Here is a 21,593-nt window from a genome sequence, read left to right as displayed (position 1 = left end):
TTGGAGCATTTCAGAGGCACAATAAATGTTAAATTCTTATTCCATTCACTTTATATTTTTAGTTTGTATTTTTATTTTAGACAATGTATGTGTGTTTATTTTGGGTGGAGACATCTTTTTTGCTTCCTGCAAGTACAGAAAAACTCCTGTTTTCTTGCCGGAATTCCATTGTCCTTGTAACGGCTTGTGCATTGAACTGATATATAAAACAATCTTAACCCTTGTACACGCGGTTGGATATTCCGATGGAAAATGTCCGATCGGACAATCCGACCGTGTGTGGGCTCCATCGGAATGTTTCCGTTGGAAAATCAAACCAACAAAGTTTGAGAGCTGTGCTATAAAATTTTCCGACAACATGATCCGATTGGACTTTGTCCGATCATTTGTAGAGAATTCCGATCGGACAAAGTGCCACGCATGCTCAGATCAAATTACGACACCAAAGCTATTGGCTACTAGCCGCAACGTAGTCCGGTCACAAGGCATGAACATCATCACGTTCCAAACGATCGGATTTTCCGACAACTTTGTCCGACAGTGTGTATGCAGCACCACTTTTGGACAAAATCCGTCGGAAAAAATCCGATGGATTTTGTTGTCGGAATGTGTGACCGTGTGTACAAGGGCTTATAGGTTCTCCTACCTTCTGTGATCTACAGAAAAACACCTTGCTATGGAATGGACATGAAAAAAGAAAAATGGCTTTGTAGTCAAAATCAGAGGAGCAGCCAAGGGTGACAATGCTAGTAAGTCAGTGTTATCACCCCAGGCCAGGAAGTGTGTTACTGGCAGGATCACCAGATAAAGTTAACCACTTGATCTCTGAAAGGTTTACCACCTCTTCATGCCCAGGCCATTTTCTGCAATACAGCACTGCGTTACTTTAAGTGACAATTGCGCAGTCATGCGGCACTATACTCAAACAAATTTGATGTCCTTTTTTTCCCACAAATAGTTTTTTTCTGCTCTATCAACAAAAAAAGACTGATAATTTTGAAAAAAAAACAATATTACCATATTTATCAGCGTATAATGCCACGTACACACGATCAGACTATCTGGCAGACTTAGTCAGGCGGACCAGGGTCCGTCAGACAATTCGACCGTGTGTGGGCTCCGGCGGACTTTTTCTTCCCAAAAGTCCGGCAGACTTTGAAAGAAGACTTGACTCAAAATTGTCCGCCGGACTCGGCTTTCTGGCGGACAATCCGCTCGTCTGAAAGACGGCGTGGGGGTCCCCCCAAAGTCCATACCAGACCCTGGTCCATGCAGCCCAGCCCAGCCCAGCTGGTCAGGAAAGGGGGTGGGGACGTGTGAGCGCCTTGGGCACTGATTAGACTGCAGATGGCCACTGATTAGGCTGCAGATGGGTACTGATTAGACTGCATATGGGCACAGATCAAGCTGCAGATGGGCACAAATCAGGCTGCATTGATGCTCACTGACCATTATTTTGCTTCAAAGTGGTTTATTTTAAAAATTGTATTTTTTTTCCCTGAAACTTCCCTCTTAAATTGGGGTGCGTGTTATACATTTACTGCTACATTTGTTTGGTAAAAAAATCCCAATAATTGTATATTGGTTTATGGAAAAGTTATAGCGTCTACAAACTATGGATATATACTAGAATTTGCGACTTATAGCAGGACTGTGATATTGCGGCAAACATGAGGACACTAACTGACGCTTTTTGGGAACTAGTTAAAATTATACAGTGATCAGCTCTAAAAATATACACTGTCACTGTACTAATGACACTGACCGGAAAGGGGTTAACATCTAGGGTGATCAAAGGGTTAACTGTGTGCCTAACCAGTGTTTTGGTGTACTGTGTGAGGTGCTTTTACAAGGGGAAGTAATGTATTTTATTCCCTGCTTTGCAAGGAAAGAAAATCTATTATTTCTCTGCTGACAGGACAGGGCACTGCCTTGTTTACATAGGCGGGGCTCTGTCCTGTTCAAATTCCCGACGATCGCTGGGTGCCAGCAGTAAACCATTGGTCGACACTCGTTGATCAACATCTGCTGTGTTTAATCACAGCACGGCATGCGCGCACGCCCCCTACCCGGTAGTGTCAGATCACGTACTAGGTACATGATATGCCGCAGCCATTGTATATCTGTGTTATATGGTTGGCAAAAAGTTAAAAGGAAAAAAAGTGTTATTGGGGAGGCGCACAGGGGGCGTGTCCTCGAACGTTTTGCCAGTATCCAAGCACCTACAAGCCTATTACCCAGGGTCTGTGAATACTTTGCCTTTGTGTCCTGCACAATTAAGATAAGAAGAATAGTGCAGCCACCACATCTGAGGACTGGTAAGCTGTAATTCATTCCAGTTTTGTTTTTTGGTTTAGATACACCTAAAAGATGAAACCTAATTGCTCATCAGTTTCAATTTTGCAGAGAAGTTTCTTAACAATGCTTTCGCTGTAAAGGTGAAGGCCATATTTACCACCATTGTGAGGGACCTGTTGTTTTTCCTTTCTTCACACTGCTGAAATAACAAGTCAATCTTTCTATCAGACTCTGATATATATCTTTGGAGAGTCCTTCCAGTCTCCAGAACTAAGGCCTCCATTTCCTAAAAAAAAAAAAGTGAGATTTGACTATGAAGTGTAAAACAAACATATCAGAGAGCTTGCCCATAATCCTTCATGACTTCACCTTGCTGATGTCGGCTAACTCTCTATGCAGATCAGACGTCGCCTTCTCATGCCGTTCTTGTCTGTGTGTGGTGATTCTCTGCAAGATGTTACTGTCTCTCGTCTCAGGAACTGTGACAGGAGGAAAGTTATACTCAAAATTTAAATTAATACAAACTGTGGAAGCACTATAAGCAGAGACAACCACAAGAAACTTTCATGGTACCAGATGAAATCATATCACAATATTCTACTCTGTTATATTGAACCATGAAGAATACTGGTGCCATTTAAAAGATAGGAGTGTATCTACTTCAACATCTACCCATCAGATATACTTGACAGTCAATGCTTCACAATCATAGATAAACAAAACATATCTGTGCTAGGGATTATAACTAAAATAAAAACGTACAAAATTGTACAGAAGCAGCACTCAGTGATTGTCCGAATACAAAATGAGAGAAGAGTGTATATTCATGTTGTGCTTCCACTTTAAAAATATATGACCCAGCAAAAAAGCAATAGATAACCAAAATATACCATAACTCAATACATAATATGTCAAAAAATATATACTGCTGAATAAATCAGTGACTAAAGCCTCATACACACGATTGGATTTCCCCGCAGACAAAGCGTCAGACTTTTGTCCGAAGGACATGTGCCTGGATTTTGTCTTGCATACAAACGATGCACAATTGTTGGCCAACAAACACAAACTACGAGCCGATAAAGAGGAAGTCCAACCATCAGGCGCCACCCTTTGGGCTCCTTCTGCTAATTTTGTGTTAGTAGAAGTTTGGTGAGTGTTGATTCGTGCTTTTAATTTTGCGCTTTTCAGTTTGTTTCTGAACGCCCGTTCGTCAACCAGACATGTTGCAGAATCAGAGGAGATAAGGTGTTATTTATTATTGGCCTTGGAGCCTTTTTATTGCTTTGGCCCAAGTCCAGTCCAGGAACAGGAGGAGGAGGATTTCTTGGACCAAAAATGATTTGCTTTATTAATCGAGACCAATTATGTCATATGCCTTTGCCGAGGGAGCTACAGGAGAATAATCCGGATGATTTTCAGAATTATCTCTGGATGACGGACCCCTGCTTTCACCAACTCTTGGTATTGTTGACCCCCTATATTAAGAAGCAGGACACAGGCATGAGGCTTTTATTAAATTTTTTGGTTGAATAATGATTTGATTTGGTATATTTTTTATATTTTTGGATGCATAGAATGCACTTTTTGGTTAAGTTCTTTTGGCAGATAGCACGTCTAATTTTATTTGATTTCTTTTTTTAATGCACAATAAAAAAATGTGAAGAATAATACTTGGCTATGTGTTTTACTTCAAATGATATTTTGGGAGTAGGCAGTTACATTTAAAAAAATACAATGCAAAATTGACAAGGGACAACAACATAGTTGTATCTTTGATCTTAAAAACTACGGGATAATGGTGTTGTGGTAACTTGCCCAAAAAACAAAACAAAAAAAAAACAAGCATAATAATATTATTCTTGATATCACTAGAAAATAAAAGCCTTTGGCAGAGCTCCATCAGTATCACCAGCAAAGCAGCTTCGTTATTATCCCATTAAAGAAGAAGAGACTTGTGCACTGCATTTCAAAATGTCATAATTTGGCACATCACATCAATGTTAATTCTCCATTACCAATGCTAGTTTACAAGACAGACCGCTTCTGGCTCGTCCTTGCTTTCGAGCATGCGTATTTGTACTTTGGACTTTTGTTCGCCGGACTTGTGTACATGCGCTCGGAAAGGCAGACAAAAGACCGTTGTCCGCAGCAAATTTTAAAGCCTGCCATCCAACATTTGTCTGCAGAAAATGCGACAACAATTGTCTGATGGAGCATACAAATGGTCGGTTTTTTGCCAGCAACCTCTCATACCACAATTCCCGTCGGAAAATCTGATCGTGTGTACGAGGCTTAAGAATGCATAAAATAATGTCCCACAATCAGAAACAAATCTATGTATTAATACAAAGGAAAAAACTCCACAATAGAAACAAAGTCCATCCACAGGTTTGCAATCAGCACTTCTTCACTTGGGGGTGGACTTTGTTTCTATTGTGGAGTTTTTTAATTTACTGTATAGTAATATATTTGTGATTGTGGTTAGCATGCTTGATTGCTAGAAAAACCAGCTTCTGTTGCTTAGCAACTAATGTTGTTAGGACGCAGGCGGGTCCTGCCTCCTAGATTCCTAGATTTTTGGGACACAAGCATCTCTTTCTGCCTAGTGTCATTCACTACGAGGATGCAGTCGGCTACTGCCACCGAGCATCTTACTTTGCTACAATGCAGGAGTCTCCTACTGTCTAATGTCCTAAGTTTCTAGCATGTAGGCAACTCTTGCTGCCTGCTGTCCTCCAGGTGGCTCCTGCCGCTGGTGTCCTAGGTTGCAGGGATGCAGGCATACCTTGCCACATAAGATCCTGCATTGGTAGGATTCAGGTGGCTCTTGCTGCCTGTCTTTGTAGGTTGCTAGGATTAAGGCAGCTAGTGATGCCTAGCAACTTTGGTTGCTAGGATGCAGACGGCCCTTTATATAAGTTTTAGGAGGATATTTTCTAATGCTTTTAGATCTCCTAACCACTTCAGCCCTGGAAGGATTACCCCCCTTCCTGACCAAGCAATTTTTTGCGATACGACACTGCGTTGTTTTAACTGACAATTGCGCGATCGTGCGACGTTGTTCCCAAACTAAATTGATGTCCTTTTTTTCCCCAAAAATTAAGTTTTCTTTTGGTGGTATTTGATAACTTCTGTGGTTTTTATTTTTTGTGCTATAAACAAAAAAAGAGTGACAATTTTGAAAAAAAAAAAATATTTTGTACTTTTTGCTATAATAATTATAAAAAAAACAAAAAAACAAATTTCTTCATCATCTTAGGCCGATATGTATTCTTCTACATATTTCTGGTGAAGAAAAAAAATCGCAATAAGCGTATATTGATTGGTTTGCGCAAACGTTATAGCGTCTACAAAATAGGGGATAGATTTATGGCATTTTTATTATTATTATTAGTAGGAGCACACGATCTGTCTCCTCTCCCCTGAGAGAACTGGGATTTGTCTGTTTACACACAAGAATCCCAATCCTCTGTCAACGAGCGTTCGCGGGCACATGCATCGGCTCTGGGGACACGCTGTGGGCGCACACGTGTGCTAAAGCTTCGTAAGAGAGCCGACGTACAGTTACGATGGCTCGCGCAGGGGAGCCAACCTGCCGCAGTTTGGGAAGCGGTTAATGCTACTTCCACGGGTTATTTCAGGCCTACATCCACTTGATTAAAAAAAGTTAGGTTTTGCAACTCAACCTACCTAAAAAAGCCTTATTTCAAGTAGAAATTAAAGGGTTGGTGCTGTATTTAAGCCAAGCTAAACAAAAAAGTAAAAAAAAAAAATCAATTACAAATCCAGAATATGTAATGCCAGAATACAATTGTGGTAAAGCTGTCCATGAAGGTCATACTATTCAAGGCATGTAATATAAAAGGAGTGGTGTTTTTTCATGTTGCCCTTGAAGCCACATAAAAAGAACCTTATTCTTGCTATATTCAGGATGTGTGAGGACCCTGCTGATGGATAACCAATAGGAAGTAGCCACATCACAAGGTACTAACATGGACATCCAGAGAAGTATCTCCCCACTCTGAAGCACAGAAAAGAGAAGACTTGGGACCCGACGTATATTGTGACCACAGATTTAATGAGTATTTGGGGCATTGAAATTCTTTTTTTGAAATGCTGCAGATATTAGTTTGAGGGTGTAGAGATATTGGTTTTGGGGGTCACTGACTAGGCTTCAACTTTCATTTGTCATTTTTTTTTTATATACATCACATGCTTTCTTTCCCCCAATCAGTAAGAGAGGCAATGGATGGAGTGGCCATGCATGACCCTATTGGCTCATATATATTAGCCAAAATTTTTGCCTGAATTCGGACCAAAAACGGAGCAGAAGACGCACAGGACTCCTGTGCAATTCACATCGGAGCCGCTCTGGAGATGTGTGAACCAGCTCCGTAGAGAGCCGGTCACAATTTCCTGCAATGCGAATTGGATGCAGAGAAACCCACATCCAATTCGCAATAGTGTGGACCCAGACACTTAAAAGTGAAGTATAAACATACAATCCACATGCCGCTGTATTTTTTTGTTAGAAAAAAATAAATGTTATTGGGCATCTCTTTCGCTGCCAGACATTATCCCCCCCCCCCCCCGCGTGTTTAACCCAGTATGGGTGGTAATACGGGTCTGTGAAATGTACTGCGAACTAGCAGAAGAAAGGCAAAGCAGAGTGTGGATTATATGTATATACATTCTGTGAAGAGGATTCCAGAGAGCATTGCAGAAGACTTTCGTTATTTGGAAATTCAGATGTATACAATAGTAACAAATTTAAACTAATCTGAAATAACAAACTGAAATTCGCCCAAAATTTGAATCAAAATAGTAATGTAATGTGCAGCGGTGGTGGGCTGTGCAATGTGCAGAGGTGGTGGGCTGTGTAATGTGCAGAGGTGGTGGGCTGTGTAATGTGCAGAGGTGGTGGGGCTGTGTAATGTGCAGAGGTGGTGGGGCTGTGTAATGTGCAGAGGTGGTGGGGCTGTGTAATGTGCAGAGGTGGTGGGGCTGTGTAATGTGCAGAGGTGGTGGGGCTGTGTAATGTGCAGAGGTGGTGGGGCTGTGTAATGTGTATAGGTGGTGGGCTGTGTAATGTGCAGAGGTGGTGGGCTGTGTAATGTGAAGAGGTGGTGGGCTGTGTAATGTGAAGAGGTGGTGGGCTGTGTAATGTGTAGAGGTGGGGGCTGTGCAATGTGCAGAGGTCGGGGGCTGTGTAATGTGCAGAGGTGGTGGGCTGTGTAGTGTGCAGAGGTGGTGGGCTGTGTAATGTGCAGAGGTGGTGGGCTGTGTAATGTGCAGAGGTGGGGGGCTGTGTAATGTGTATAGGTGGTGGGCTGTGTAATGTGCAGAGGTGGTGGGCTGTGTAATGTGCAGAGGTGGTGGGCTGTGTAATGTGCAGAGGTGGTGGGCTGTGTAATGTGCAGATGTGGTGGGCTGTGTAATGTGCAGAGGTGGGGGGCTGTGTAATGTGCAGAGGTGGGGGGCTGTGTAATGTGCAGAGGTCGGTGGCTGTGTAATGTGCAGAGGTCGTGGGCTTTGTAATGTGCAGAGGTGGTGGGCTGTGTAATGTGCATAGGTGGTGGGCTGTGTAATGTGCAGAGGTGGTGGGCTGTGTAATGTGCAGAGGTGGTGGGCTGTGTAATGTGCAGAGGTGGTGGGGCTGTGTAATGTGCAGAGGTGGGGGGCTGTGTAATGTGTATAGGTGGTGGGCTGTGTAATGTGTATAGGTGGTGGGCTGTGTAATGTGAAGAGGTGGTGGACTGTGTAATGTGCAGAGGTGGGGGGCTGTGTAATGTGCAGAGGTCGGGGGCTGTGTAATGTGCAGAGGTGGTGGGCTTTGTAATGTGCAGAGGTGGTGGGCTGTGTAATGTGCAGAGGTGGTGGGATGTGTAATGTGCAGAGGTGGGGGGCTGTGTAATGTGTATAGGTGGTGGGCTGTGTAATGTGTATAGGTGGTGGGCTGTGTAATGTGCAGAGGTGGTGGGCTGTGTAATGTGCAGAGGTGGTAGGCTGTGTAATGTGAAGAGGTGGTGGGCTGTGTAATGTGAAGAGGTGGTGGGCTGTGTAATGTGCAGAGGTGGGGGGCTGTGTAATGTGCAGAGGTGGGGGGCTGTGTAATGTGCAGAGGTGGGGGGCTGTGTAATGTGCAGAGGTGGTGGGCTGTGTAATGTGCAGAGGTGGTGGGCTGTGTAATGTGCAGAGGTGGGGGGGCTGTGTAATGTGCAGAGGTGGGGGGGCTGTGTAATGTGCAGAGGTGGGGGGGCTGTGTAATGTGCAGAGGTGGGGGGCTGTGTAATGTGCAGAGGTGGGGGGCTGTGCATTTACTCCAGTAAAGCATAAAAATATACATTTTTAAGCAACAGTATAAGAACCTGAATTTTGATGTAAAAAAGGAAAACAATTACCTATAATGTCACAAAGACCTCTCACTTCTCTTGCTGCAATTTCATCTTCACTTTCATGTACCTTCTTTAAAGCTGATGCTGTTTTCTCCCTGAAGAAAATAGCAGACTTTTATAGTTGTTTAAAACATCAAAGAAAATAATTCCTAGAACTGGTGAAAACTCTTTATACATATACAGCACATACACATACTGTATAATACCCAAGACTATAGCAGCCATCTCTTTATCACTGTAAAATGGGCAAACTCTGTTCTTCAGATCTACAACTCTCTGCATGTAATAAGGAAATAAGAAGTACCTACTGTCCAGCTACCAGCCAGGGGCACCCAGGTCTTGAAAATGACTGCTCAGGACTGACCTGAAGACTGAGAATGTGTGAGCCCTTGTACATACAGTCGTAAATTCCCACGGCATACACACGGTCGGACAAAGTTGTCAGAAAATCCGATAGTTCGGAACGTGATGACATTTGTTCGTTACGACGGAACTACATTCAAGCTAGTAGCCAATAGCTTTGGTCTTATAATTTAATCTGAGCATGCGTGGCACTTTGTTCTATCGTAATTCTCTACAAACGATCAGACAAAGTCCGATCGGATCATGTTGTCGGAAAATTTTATATCCAGCTCTCAAACTTTGTTGGTCGGACATTCCGACGGAAAAAGTCCGATGGAGCCCACACACGGTCGGATTATCCGACAACTAAGACAACATCACGATCAACACTTAGGGGTCAATTCACTAAGGTTTACTGCATGCAATAAGGGTATGATGTTACTAATTTGCATATATTATTGCATGCGGTAAATTAAGTCCAATTCACAAAAAAAAAAAAGAAAGAAAAATGTGCTGGTAAATATCGCATAAAAAACTCTTTATTCAAATTCACAAACAGACCAGAGAGTAAAAGAGCATGCAATAATTACCACCAGGGTTTTGCTGGCGGTATCACATGTGGTATTTGTCAAAAAAACCCCGACCCCAGGCTGTTTTTTAAAACAACAACTGGTTGCTAAGCACCGTAAAGCTGGCCGCAGCATCCTTAACAACCAATGACTCATCAGGTGTCAGCCGGCCTCCCTGCTCACAGCTGTTTGTAAAGAAAAGCAGGCAATTGAAAAGTATGATAAAACAACGTGTGGTACCATACCATACCCACACCAACATGTAAAAAAAACAGCATGCCCCCCCCCCCCCCCAAATCCATGCCAGATCCTTATGCGGGAAGCCCGGAAAAGGGGGGATAAGCCCCCCCCAACCATATGCCTTCAACCAAGCCACATGCCTTCAACATGGGGGTGGGTGCTTTGGGGTAAAGCATCTTGGCCCGAAGCTGATGGGGACAAGGGCCTCATCCCCACATCCCCTCAAGGGCCTCATCCCCACATCCCCTCAAGGGCCTCATCCCCACAACCAAGGCCGGCGGTATCCGGGCTACCTGATACTCATTCATATAGGAGGGTTTTGGGGGAGTGTGTATGCGGCATAAGCGTGTATCTGTTGGACTTTTTACAAATAAAAGGCTATATTCCGGAGTGCGGCTGTTCAGAACTTCCCTTTTGCCTCAAAAATCACACCGCTTTTGGATAATAGAAGCCACATGTGGGAGAAGGCGAAGTGACCCCTGAAATGAATGGTATCAGAGAGGCCCCTTCTATATCAGGACAGCAGCCTACATGATTGTGGTGTTGACCCATTCAGACAAACTTGGCAGGGGGATCTTTTTTGTTGTTGTTTTTTTGTGGAGCCATACAAAAACAAAACAATTTAACATCCAGATCCAACATTTAATCTTTGTCTTCCTCCTCCTCTTCATTCTGGTTGATTGATCTGGAAGTATCTTAATTCATAACTTTCCTTACTATTATAGACCACATATTTTTCTTCAGGTATTTCTTGGCCAGATATTTCAAGTACTTCTTAGAAAATGGCACCTCTGAAGTCACAGTGATTTTACTCTTGCTTCTCTCAATAGTGACCACTCCGCTACCCAGGTTGCCAACGTTTCCATTCATATTGATGCGGCCATGCAAGAACTGCTCAAAGTTAGCAGCATCCATGATGCCATCTTCCACGGGGTGTGTGAAGTCCAAGGTGACCTTTAGGAGCTGCTTCTTTTTCTTGTTGCCCTTCGTCATTGTCTTTTTCTGGGGCGTCATGGCGACCTCAGATGGCTGAAAGGAGGGTGGGGGGGATAGTTTTTGCCAGGACATGGGTATTTGCAAAGGCTGGCTCTTTGGAGGAGTTGTGCAAATATTAAAATGCATTGTTGTGTGGATGTCAGTCTAAAGTCTTCAAACTATGGTGAACCTCCAGTTGTTCAGGAACATAAATTTCCATCATGCCTAGTCATGTCTGTGAATGTAAGAGTTTTACAATGCCTCATGGGATGTGTAGTTCCGTAACAGATGGAGGGCCATAGTTTGAAGATCCCTAGTTTAGAGGCATGGGCAATACTAGGCAAGCTGCATTTGTATGCACGTTGCCCTAGGTAACGCCTACATGATTCTGTGTGATTAAAAGAACTGAAATCCAATTAATGAAAGGAGAAGGCCAAGGACAGTAAGGCCAGAGAGGAAAGGATTAAATGATGCTGGATGCCTTTTAGCAAGGAACTGAGGTAGGCTATATTTGTCTCGTGCTACAGCTTTTAGTACACACTGTGAGAATCCATATTGGAGCACACATGACACTGCACTGGCACAGTGCAGTATGTCTGAGAAGACACTCACCAGGTGAGTGATTTCACATGACAAAGTATACCTGCCCTATGCAAATACTGACTTTCAGGAAGTCAGTATTTGCATAGGAATTTTGGAGAGCTGCAGCACCTGCCCAGTATTGACCTGTGAAAAAGATTTCCTTACCCAACAACATTTTTGTACGGTGGGCATGCATTGCTGTTCTAACCTGCACCTGAAAAAGGTCCATTCAATACCTATAAGCCTGGTGTGTCTTGTAAAAAAAAAATGGCTTAATGGAAAATGTCCCCCTTTCCTCTCACCTGTACACAATTGGGTTTTCAGTGTAGGAATCGTATGGCATACTGTCCACCCATTGACGCTGGCGATAGGACAGCAATCCAGCCGATTGTGTCTCTTCTCGCACCAGAGGAATCTTTGCACTGTCCAAGCTAACTCCATGCTGTGCCACCCGAGCCCGTGCCTCACCAAGAGACCGCACCAGTTGGACCTTAAAAAGGATAGGAGAACAATTCAAGAATGGTTTATACTGAACTGCAAATAAGAACTGTTTCTTTAAAATAAATCTATAATTTTTTAGACAAACATATAAATATAATCAGGTCATGTAATTTAACCACTTGCCACCCAAGCCAATTCTGGCATTTCTCTTCTACATGTAAAAATCATAATTTCTTTTTGTGAGAAAATTACTCAGAACTCCCAAACATTATATATATATAATTTTTAGCAGAGACCCTAAAGCAGCCTTTCCCAGCTCTTTGAACACAAAGGAACCCTTGAAATAACTTTCCAGTCTCAGGGAACCCCTACTAAAAATGATGATATCTACAACCTCTGATACAATAGTGTGATGGTCAGTGGGAAGAATGGTCCTTACACTTCTGGTCATTGGGAAGAATTACCCCCTTACAGATAGCTAAAAAGATCAATGGTGTCAGTGGGAACTTGTCTGAGAGGAAGAAATTGCTGATTGCTCAAGGAACCCCTAGCAACCTCTGGAGGAACCCTAAAGTTCCATGGAACCCTGGTTGAGAAACCCTGCCCTAAGGAATAAATGGCGGGCATTGTAATATTCTATGTCACATGGTATTTGCGCAGCAATTTTTCATTTTGGGAAAAAAAAACACTTTCGTGGATTAAAAAAAACAAAAAAAAACACAATACTTACTCCAATTTTTTGTATAACATGAAAGATGATGTTACGCCTAGTGAATAGATACCCAACATGTCACACTTTAAAATTGCGCACACTCGTGGAAAAAGCGCCACACTTCGGTACTTAAAAAATCTCCATAGGCGACGCTTTAACATTTTTTACAGGTTACCATTTTAGAGTTACAGAGGAGGTCATGTGCTAGAATTATTGCTCTCCCTCTACATTGGCGATGCCTCACATGCGTGGTTTGAAAACCGTTTAGATATGCAGGCACGACCTACGTATGCGTTTGCTTCTGCGTGCAAGCACAAGAGGATGGGGGTGCTATAAAAAAATCTTTTTTTTTTTTTATAGAATTTTTTTGCACTTTCACTTTAATTTTTCATTTTTTGATCACTTTTATTCCTATTTCATATGGCACTTTATGATCACAAAAAATTATTTAATTTAGTTACTGTGACTTCTGCACTGTATAAGTGGAGTGTCATGTCATCCCTGTACCTTGGACTTTAATTTTGCATGTGTCGCTTTGTTATATTAGTATACGGCATGTTTATGTCTCAATGTGTAAAGGTTTAAAGATATTATTTTTGTCACCTATTATTAGCGCAGCATGTTTTTACTATAGAGTCTGTAGGTCCTTGCTGAAACGTGCAATTGTGGGATGAACTTTTTGCTCTAGCCATTGACCCAGCACAACATGTTCTGCAAGGCTTAATGTGAAAAGTGACAGTTCTCTTGGAACTGTGCAATTTCTGTGGACTTCTGTAAGCGGCTTGTGTGCAATACAGTGAAAAAAAAAGGACATTGCTGAAATGAGAGTGAGTTCTCTGGCTGGAGAACCCCACATGTGCCAAAACAGAATCTGCCAGTTTGGGAGTCTGCCACGGACCAGTGTGCTGACATTTGACAGCACTGACAGGGGGTGACAAGGTTCACGTTGTGCCTGCTGCTGTATGGCCCTGTGGCATGTCTAGAATGCCAGGTCAACAAGAAAAAGAGGAGCCAACAGAGTTTTCGCAACCCCCAGTGCTCTCAAATAAAGAAGGCGATACCTACCGCCATGGTAAGTAAAACTTTTATTAAAGAGAAACTATCTGGGAGTGCTAAACCTTTTATTAGAGAGAATGTCAGAGAAAACGTCTTCCATGGTATGAGAGTGACCCCAGTTGGGGGATCCACTGTGTATCTGGAGAGAAACTATCCTCTATGCACTGCCCTGTACAGGGTTAAATGTAAATCTGGAAATATGATGTTTAATGATGCCAAAGCCTGTGTCTGTGTGCATACCTGAGTTGGTTAAGTTCTGATTTTAATTGTGGTTGGAGTGATCACCAAAGAAAGCTTGAAATGTCCTCTGGCAACATGTTTAGGTGAAACACGGATGTGCCTTGAAACTTTAGAAGGGCTCGGGTGCTAGGGCGAGCAGCTTGTCAGAGAGGATGTTTGTGGATATGGTGCAATATAACGCTCTGGGAGGGCCCAAATGCCCACCTCCTGCCTCCAGACATTTATAAGTTCTTAACAGCCAGGCAGCAGCGCGAAGGGGGTTAAACACTTTATAGAGGAAATACTGTATTAATGTAATGTACCCAAAAACAACTTGAGCTCATAAACAGCTGTTTTTTGGAGTTTGGGCGTGGTGTGTTTTTAAAAGCCCATAAACTCCCCTCTATGTTATCCTATGCGCACATTTGGACGTTTTTGGACGTTTATCAGCAGTGGAGTTTATGGGCTGTTTTCTGAACGCCATAAAATCGCATTCAAGGGCAGTACTGGAAACTCCAGACACCGGTACAAGGTGTTAAATGAGGGTTAACGCTGTAAAAAGAGCATTAAGTCTCGTTTGGCGTTTTTCATCCTCTATTCAAAATCAGTGGTTCCCTATGGGAGCCCATTGATTTGAATAGAAGTCGCACCAGAAGTCGGATCATCATGATCCAACTTGCGGTGCAACTTGTGTGCTGAGGATGAAGGGGGAACCCCCGCCAAAATGTAAAAAATAATTGGCGTGGGTTTCCCCCTCTCAGACAATACCAGGCCCTTCGGTCTGGTATGGATATTAAGGGGAACCCCCTTTGCCGAAAAACGGAGTGGGGGGGTCCCCCCCAAAATACCACACACCTATCCGAGCACGCAGCCCCTCTCCTGGACCGCACCAGGTTGCATGCCCTCAACATGGGGGTAGGTGCTTTGGGGCGGGGGGCGTGCAGAGGCCCTTGTCCCCATGTTGATGAGGACAAGGGCCTCTTCCCAACAACTCTGGCCGTTGGTTGTCGGGGTCTGCGGGCGGGGGGCTTATCGGAATCTGGGAGCCCCCTTTAACAAGGGAGCCTCCAGATCCCGGCCCCCCACCCTATGTGAATGAGTATGAGGTACATTGTATCCCTACCCATTCATCTGGAAAAAGTGTCAAAAATAAAACACACAACACAGGTTTTTAAAGTAATTTATTAGGCAGCTCCGGGGGTCTTCTTCTGACTTTGGGGGTCTCTTCCTTCTTCTCCTGCTCTTCGCCATCTTCTGCCGGGCTCCTCCGCTATCTTCTGCTCTTTTGCCTGCGGTGGCCCGTTCTTTTGTCTTCTTCCCTCCGGATGTTGACACGACTCTCTCTCTCTCTCCCGCTGTAATACGTAACAAATTATATTGGCATGGGGCGTGGTCACCGGGTGATGTCGTCCGGTGTCACCTTCCCATAATGCCCCGGATGGTGACGGCACTACAGCGGGAGAGAGCGTCGTATCAACACTGGAAGAAGACTAGAGGAAAGAAGGGAAGAAGATGACGGTGGAAGACCGGGCCACCGCTAGCAAAAAAGAGCGGGCAAAAAGGCAGAAGATACCAGAGACCCGGGAGAAGAGAGCGGAGAAGAAGAAAGAGACCCCTGAAGTCGGAAGAGACCCCCGGAGCTGCCTCATAAATTACTTTAAAAACCTGTGTAGTGCGTTTTATTTTTGGCACTTTTTTCCCCAGGTGAATGGGTAGGGATACACCCCCTCCCCGAAGCACCTACCCCCATGTTGAGGGCATGCGGCTTGGTACATTTCAGGAGGGGGGGGTGTCTGCTCGTCCCCACCCCCTTTCCTGACCGGCCAACTGCGTGCTTGGATAAGGGTTTGGTATGGATTTTGGGGGGACCCCCACGCCATTTTTTCAGTGAAGGGGTTCCCCTTAAAGTCCATATGAGACCGAAGGGCCTGGTATTTTCTGAGGGGGGAACCCCACACCAATTTTTTTTTTTTCCATTTTGGCAGGGGTTCCCCTTCATCCTCAGCACACAAGTCGGATCATGATGATCTGACTTCTGGTGCGACTTCTATTCAAATCAATGAGCTCCCATAGGGAACCATTTGATTTTGAATAGAGGCAGAGAAATGCGGCTAACAGCTAGCGCCGCTAAGCGCGCATTAATGGCAATGCAAAACGCTGCTAAAATAGCGTTTTTTAAATCAGCGTTTTCCTGCCAGCAATCTGATGTTCAGAACAGCCGTTTATGAGCTCTAGTGTGCATGGGGTCTTAAAGCACATAAACATCAGGTTCACATTACAGTTTGTCTTTTAAAGGGATTTATCCTAAGAACCCTTTCACACTGGGGCGCTTTGCAGGCGCTACATCGCTAAAAATAGCGCCTGTAAAGCGCCCTGAAACAGTCGCTGCTGTGTCTCCAATTTGAAAGCCCCGAGGGCTTTCACACTGGAGTGGCGTGCTGGCAGGATGGTAAAAAAAGTCCTGCTAGCAGCATCTTTGGAGCGGTGAAGGAGTGGTGTATATACACTGCTCCTGCCCATTGAAATCAATGGGGCAGCACGGCTATATCACCGGCAAAGCACTGCTACAGGAGCTCTTTGCGGTGGTTTTAAACCTTTCTCGGCCGCTAGCAGGGGGTAAAACCGCCCCTCTAGTGGCCGAATACCACCGCTAAAACTACAGTAAAGTGGTGCTAAAAATAGCGCCGTTTTACCCCTGTTTAACCCAGTGTGAAAGGGGCCTAACTTCCTGTCCTGGTGACAAATGTTGTCACTATAGCAGGAAGGGAAGAGAAACCTACCCAGCAGGCAAAACAATAAAAACCTTTATATAGGTACTGAAACTTTCTGAGACTATACAAACCTTGGCATTTGTTAAGGTTGCTAGAAAGAGGGTGTCTGTTGTCATGCAGGTAATGCACAAAAAACACATGTACATGCATTTTTGATGCAATTCCATTGAGGTCTATAGAGCCAAAAATACATTGTACTGTTTTGTGTAAAAAGGGGGGAGGGGGGGGAGTCCCTGCACCTTTCCAAAAAACGCACCGGTGGAAACTGTATAGATATCAATGTGACCCATAGGAACTAATGTTAAATGGACTTCGCCTAAGGCTCCTTTCACATGCAGCATGCAGGACTTCAGGTGTTTTTCAGAAAACGCACCAAAAAAAATGCCTGATCTAATATAAATCTATTAAAAAAATCAGGGTAGACTGCACAAAAAACGCAGGAAAACTACGCTGCAGAGTGGGGCAGTGTGAAAGGGGCCTTATTTGGGTAAATATATTCCAGGCGCATCCATTAAAAAAATATATTTTTTTAAACTAGCTACAGTCTTATGCCCTGTACACATGGTGGGAAATTCTGACGTAAAAGGTCCAATGGATTATATTGTCGGAAAATCCAATCGTGTGTAGGCTCTATCAGACTTTTCCAACGGAAAGAATTTAAGAGCAGGATCTAAAATTTTCCAACAAAAAAAAAAAATCCGATCTGACTTTTTCCAATCGTTTGTAGAGAATTCCGACGGACAAAGTGCCACGCATGCTCAGATCAAATTACGAGACCAGAGCTATTGGCTACTAGCCTCTACTTAGACCCGTCGTACGCAGCGAATGTCACCACGTTCCGAACGACTGGATTTTCCCGACAACTTTGTCCGACCGTGTGTATGCAACACCAGTTTCAGACAAAATCTGAATGTCTGACTGTGTGTACAGGGCATTATTCTAAAAGCCTTCCCCTGCCAGCATGCTCGATAGAAGGAGCCTTCACTTTTGTGTGAAAGCAGCAGTCTCTCTGCAAAGGTCCATCATACTCCCCTGTTGAATCATATGTATAGCTCTGCAATCAGCAAAGTTCATACTCCCTGCTTATTGGCAAGCTCCATCCAGCTTTTACTCAACAGGAGGTGAGTCAAACCTCTGGGAGATCAAGGGCATTTCTCTGTAGCATGCTGCCAGAGGACAGACTTTTTTTCTACCTGAGCTGTGGCTACTTCTTTTTTTGTTTTTATGCACCTGGAATGTATTTGGCTGATTTTAAAAGAGAAGTATGGGATTCTTTTGAGTATCCCATAATCATACTTGCCTAGGTGGATGCAGCATTGGACTGATGCTGAATCTGTCCCCCGCTGCCTCTTCACTGAGAACAGAGCGATCGAACATCGCTCGGTTCTCTCACCTCCCCAAGCGGAGAGCTGCTGCCTGTCAATCAGCAGCTCTCCTGCTCTGCTCCTCCATGCTCATTGGAGTGCTGAGCTGTGGAGGGGCAGCTCGCTGAGAGGCTGAGACTACCATTAGTCCAGGTAGCTGGCGGATCCAGACTTCCGAAGTTGGGATGATGCTGTGCCTGGACTGATCTTGGTGACGTCAGCGGAGAGCGGACTTTAGACCACTCTTTGCTGAAAACAGGTCACAGGAGATGAAAATGAATTGCACTCCTGTGACCGAGAGTAGAAGCCCAGCCTAATGAACTCAGGCTGGACTTCTTCTTTTAAACTAACAGTTCAGTTGGGATTTAAAATAAACTCGCTAAAGTTTCAGCATAAAGGAGAAATTCTTGAATAAATGAGTTGAATTGACAGTTGTAAACTGTTTTATTTGTCATAACACATAACATTTCTTCTAAGTGAAGACTCTCCAATTTGTTACCTACCTCTGCATCGAAGATCTGTCTGTAGACTTTACCGCTGGGCACCACGTGCACTTCTCCAACAAGAGCCATTTCTCCAGGTATTAGATGTACACCAAAAATTTGTTACCCTACACCAGCTGTAAAATCACAAAATATATATATTTTTTAATATAACTGTTAAAAGATATGGCCCCAATCTTACACCTTTAGACCCCATACACACTGGGGGTTTAGCTTTAGTTTAGTGTAAATTTATGGTGGAAGGCTCCAATGCCCCGATGAGCCTCGCTGTTGGAGGCCTGTCACACTCTGAGGAGCCAATAGTTGCAGTGGCTGGATGGTTCATCTAGTGGTACGAACGTTTACTTCTTGCTTGATACAGGAGGTGTGCTACTGGTTAGATCATGAGGGGAAAAACCTAAAGAAAAGAAAACTAATGCAGCCATCACATCTAATGATTGCTAAACTGCAATATGGTTCAATGCTTTGCTTCGTGCCTGTGGCAAAACTATAACTGCTGTTGGGTTTGGCAGAAGGTAACAAGGCCTATTCCATCAAATGGGGGATGTGCTGCAAACGCCCTGAAATTGCATACAATGCCTACTCGGCGCAGGATTTTTTAGGTTAAAACAGGCTGTGATCGCTTTTCAGAGGTACTGCAGTTTACATGCCTACATGTCTAAATGTATCCTGAATGTCCTGTCCGTTCTTCACCATTCCCATCACCAGGATTTATCACTGCGTAATAAAGGGGAACCTTTTATACAGGGAGAATGGGGGGGGGGGGGGGGGTTGGTTACTTGGTGATAAGGACAGGGTGATCACTGTGTAATAAAGGGGGGGGCTTCTATACAGGGAGATCTTGGGGGGAATGGTAAGGACAGGGTGATCACTGTGTAATAAAGGGGGGGGGGGTGGTAAGGACAGGATGATCACTGTGTAATAAGTAATAAAGGGGGAGTGGTAAGGACAGGGTGATCACTGTGTAATAAAGGGGGGGTGGTAAGGACAGGGTGATCACTGTGTAATAAAGGGGGGGGGTGGTAAGGACAGGATGATCACTGTGTAATAAGTAATAAAGGGGGAGTGGTAAGGACAGGGTGATCACTGTGTAATAAAGGGGGGGGGTGGTAAGGACAGGGTGATCACTGTAATAAAGGGGGGTGGTAAGGACAGGGTGATCACTGTGTAATAAAGGGGGGGGGTGGTAAGGACAGGGTGATCACTGTGTAATAAAGGGGGGGGGGTGGTAAGGACAGAGTGATCACTGTGTAATAAAGGGGGGGTGGTAAGGACAGGGTGATCACTGTGTAATAAGGGGGGGGGGGTGGTAAGGACATGGTTATCACTGTGTAATAAAGGGGGGGTGGTAAGGACAGGGTGATCACTGTGTAATTAAGGGGGGGTGGTAAGGACAGGGTGATCACTGGGTAATAAAGGGGGGGCTTCTATACAGGAAGATCTTGGGGGGGATGGTAAGGACAGGGTGATCACTGTGTAATAAAGGGGGGGGCTTCTATACAGGAAGATCTTGGGGGGATGGTAAGGACAGGATGATCACTGTGTAATGGGGGGGGGGGTGGTAAGGACAGGGTGATCATTGTGTAAGAAAGGAGGGGCTTCTATACAGGAAGATCTTGGGGGGGGGGGTGGTAAGGACAGGGTGATCACTGTGTAATAAGGGGGGGTGGTAAGGACAGGGTGATCACTGTGTAATAAGGGGGGGGTGGTAAGGACAGGGTGATCACTGTGTAATAAGGGGGGGGGGGGGGTGGTAAGGACAGGGTGATCACTGTAATAAAGGGGGGTGGTAAGGACAGGGTGATCACTGTGTAATAAAGGGGGGGGGGGTGGTAAGGACAGGGTGATCACTGTGTAATAAAGGGGGGGGGTGGTAAGGACAGAGTGATCACTGTGTAATAAAGGGGGGGTGGTAAGGACAGGGTGATCACTGTGTAATAAAGGGGGGGGGGTGGTAAGGACATGGTTATCACTGTGTAATAAAGGGGGGGTGGTAAGGACAGGGTGATCACTGTGTAATTAAGGGGGGGGGGTGGTAAGGACAGGGTGATCACTGGGTAATAAAGGGGGGGCTTCTATACAGGAAGATCTTGGGGGGGGATGGTAAGGACAGGGTGATCACTGTGTAATAAAGGGGGGGGGGGCTTCTATACAGGAAGATCTTGGGGGGATGGTAAGGACAGGATGATCACTGTGTAATGGGGGGGGGGGTGGTAAGGACAGGGTGATCATTGTGTAATAAGGGGGGGGGGGTGGTAAGGACAGGGTGATCACTGTGTAATAAGGGGGGGGGTGGTAAGGACAGGGTGATCACTGTGTAATAAGGGGGGGGGGGGTGGTAAGGACAGGGTGACCACTGTGTAATAAGGGGGGGGGGGTGGTAAGGAAAGGGTGATCACTGTGTTAAAAAGGGAGGGCTTCTATACAGGGAGATCGGGGGGGGGGGGTAAGAACAGGGTGAACACTGTGTAAAAAAGGGGGCGCTTCTATAGGGGGGGGGGGTCCAGGTCTTCTGTACACTACAGTATACAAATAGTACACTATATTGTGTGTTCCACGAGTGTCCTGGCCCCTGCCATGTCTCACCCGAGTCCTGGCCGCACATTCTCCAGCCTGGCACAGGAGGTTCTCCTGGGTGCTGCTGGCTTCAATGCGTCCTTTTCGGCTTCCTCCGTTTCCAGGCAACCAGACACATCTCGCGAGTGTTCCCGTATTCCATGGTAGAACACGGCCAAATCCCGCGAAAGCAGCAATGACTGGTGCCTGTATATTCCTCATGTGAGCAGCAGAGGGCGCGCCTCGCACATTGGTTGTGGCAGTGTAGTGCGCGCTCCCGCTGCTGCTGAGTGGAGCGTAGTGACTATTTCTTCCCTCCACAGAAGTGCATGTTGAGGGATGTGTACGTCCCCGGGGTGGAGGGAGGTGCTGGTCTAGAGGGGCTGTCCTGACACCTGAACCTATATTAGGGGTCAGAGTTATCATGTTTCCTTGAATGATGCCTAATGAATGCTCCCTGGACCCAGAGGCTTATGAAATCAGTGGGCTCTAGGCACAAAAACGTGGGCGTGGTTTAATGGTGAAGTGAGTTTAACCACTTCAGCCCCTGAAGATTTTAGCCCCTTC

At 44.9% G+C, this 21,593-nt stretch overlaps 1 protein-coding gene and 1 pseudogene across 1 annotated transcript in view; both read right to left on the bottom strand.

Moving 5' to 3' along the window:
* CCDC180 (coiled-coil domain containing 180) overlaps positions 1-21,159 on the bottom strand; it is a 125,623-nt gene extending 104,464 nt beyond the window's left edge. Inside the window, exons 1-6 of the mRNA XM_077477372.1 lie at positions 21,057-21,159; positions 18,471-18,586; positions 11,707-11,894; positions 8,703-8,791; positions 2,668-2,777; positions 2,456-2,584 (exon numbers count right to left, since the gene is read on the bottom strand). Coding sequence (XP_077333498.1) covers positions 2,456-2,584; positions 2,668-2,777; positions 8,703-8,791; positions 11,707-11,894; positions 18,471-18,539 — 585 coding nt within the window. The 5' untranslated portion in view covers positions 18,540-18,586; positions 21,057-21,159. The remainder of the gene's footprint in view (positions 1-2,455; positions 2,585-2,667; positions 2,778-8,702; positions 8,792-11,706; positions 11,895-18,470; positions 18,587-21,056) is intronic.
* LOC143975224 (large ribosomal subunit protein eL22 pseudogene) lies at positions 10,490-10,861 on the bottom strand (annotated as a pseudogene).
* Positions 21,160-21,593: the final 434 nt, after the last annotated feature.

Source organism: Lithobates pipiens, unplaced genomic scaffold, assembly GCF_037356315.1.
Source record: "Lithobates pipiens isolate NorthernLeopardFrog02 unplaced genomic scaffold, aLitPip1_a1.2 Scaffold_1, whole genome shotgun sequence".
NCBI classification, from domain to species: Eukaryota; Metazoa; Chordata; class Amphibia; order Anura; family Ranidae; genus Lithobates; species Lithobates pipiens.
Note: the sequence above shows the minus strand (reverse complement) of the source record. Positions and strands in the feature narration are given on the sequence as shown.